Source organism: Palaemon carinicauda, chromosome 5 (genome assembly GCF_036898095.1).
Source record: "Palaemon carinicauda isolate YSFRI2023 chromosome 5, ASM3689809v2, whole genome shotgun sequence".
Taxonomy (NCBI): Eukaryota; Metazoa; Arthropoda; class Malacostraca; order Decapoda; family Palaemonidae; genus Palaemon; species Palaemon carinicauda.
The window spans coordinates 96,280,044-96,281,393 of record NC_090729.1 but is presented as its reverse complement, the minus strand read 5'-3'; the positions used below and the strand labels follow the sequence as shown (position 1 = coordinate 96,281,393).

Sequence of the window (1,350 nt, the reverse complement as noted above, 5' to 3'; positions counted from 1 at the left end):
GATAATAGATGATGAGTTTCATTTTCGTGGTCTCGTCGGTAGGTGACACGTTTTTGGTGATGATATCTTTGATGACCTTCTCATCCCGCTGATATTCTGCGTGCATGAAGCCTTTGTAGTAAAGTTTTATGTCACTAGATCTGTTGGTGGAGGTGTCGGACCTATCTATAGTGTTGTCGGACCCCTGGCTGGCGATGTCGGACCCTTCTACCGCAGAGGACCCATACCACTTGGACTAGCTTGTTGCTATAGCCATTATTGATGAGGACATGTGCGGCCCTTTCCAGCTCCTTGTGGGTGTCTGTCTATGACGAGCAGTGTGACAAGGCCCTGCGTACAAAGGCCTTAATGGTCGAGGCCCTGTAGCGGGCAGGGCATTCACTCTCACCATTCAGACACATGCCGAGATTTGTAGGCTTGGTGTAGACAGTGGTGTGAAATCCCTCGTTGGTAGATGAAAGCAAGACGTCCAGGAACGGTAGGCTGTTGTTGACGCTGTTTTCAAGGGTGAAGTGGAGGACGCTGTTGTCCTCGAAGGTCCTCCTTAAGTTCTCGATGGCTTCGGTGGATGTAGCTTTGATGAAGGTATCGTCAATGTAACTGAAGTAAGCGAGGGGGCACTCGACTTGGGAGAATATCCTCTCCTCTACTACTCCCATGTAAAAGTTGGCAAAGAGTACGCCCAAGGGCGAGCCCATTGCCACGCCATCCTTCTGTAGGTACATGTGCCCACGGTGAGTAGTAAAGGGGGCCCTCTTAGGGCAGATGGCAAGGAGGGTCCGGAGGACTTGTTCTGGGATGTTCAATTCTGGTGCCGTCTCGTCCCTGTAGACTCTATCGGCGATTAGGTCGATGGTTTCGTCAACAGGGACATTAGTGAACAAAGACTCGACGTTCATCGATGCTATGACCCCCTCTCCGCAGACGTCCTTGATCCTCTCTAGGAATTCGGCAGAGGAGACCACACAGTAGCGGTCGGGGACATATGGCGTCAGAATCGCATTCAGCCTCTTGGCCAGTATGTAGGCGTAGGGCATTGGCTGATGAGTGGTCGAAGTGGGTTGCCTTGTTTATGGGTCTTTACATTGCCGTAGAGGTAACCAGGTCCAAAATCCCCCGAAATCATGGGCAGGTGTACGGCGTTAGTTGCAGCGTTAATGGCCTCGATGGTACGATTTGCCTCCCTCTTGATGTCTTCCACAGGGTTGCTCGTGAGGCGCTCGAATTTGGTCAGGTCGGCGAGGATAGCGTCCTATTTCTCGTGGTACTCTTGGGTGTTGATGAGCACGAAAGCAGCTGTCTTATCAGCCCGACGGACGGTGACACCAGCAACTCGTTTAAGCTCTTTAG

The 1,350-nt window shown here is 51.7% G+C and overlaps 1 protein-coding gene across 1 annotated transcript; it reads right to left on the bottom strand.

The window, feature by feature from the left end:
• Nucleotides 1-305: 305 nt before the first annotated feature.
• LOC137641029 (uncharacterized) lies at nt 306-1,037 on the bottom strand. Its single transcript, XM_068373480.1, has 2 exons — nt 724-1,037; nt 306-600 (listed from the first exon to the last, which is right to left on the bottom strand). The coding sequence occupies exons 1-2, from the start codon at nt 1,035-1,037 to the stop codon at nt 306-308; spliced, it is 609 nt and encodes a 202-aa protein (XP_068229581.1).
• Between the last annotated feature and the right edge of the window lie 313 nt (nt 1,038-1,350).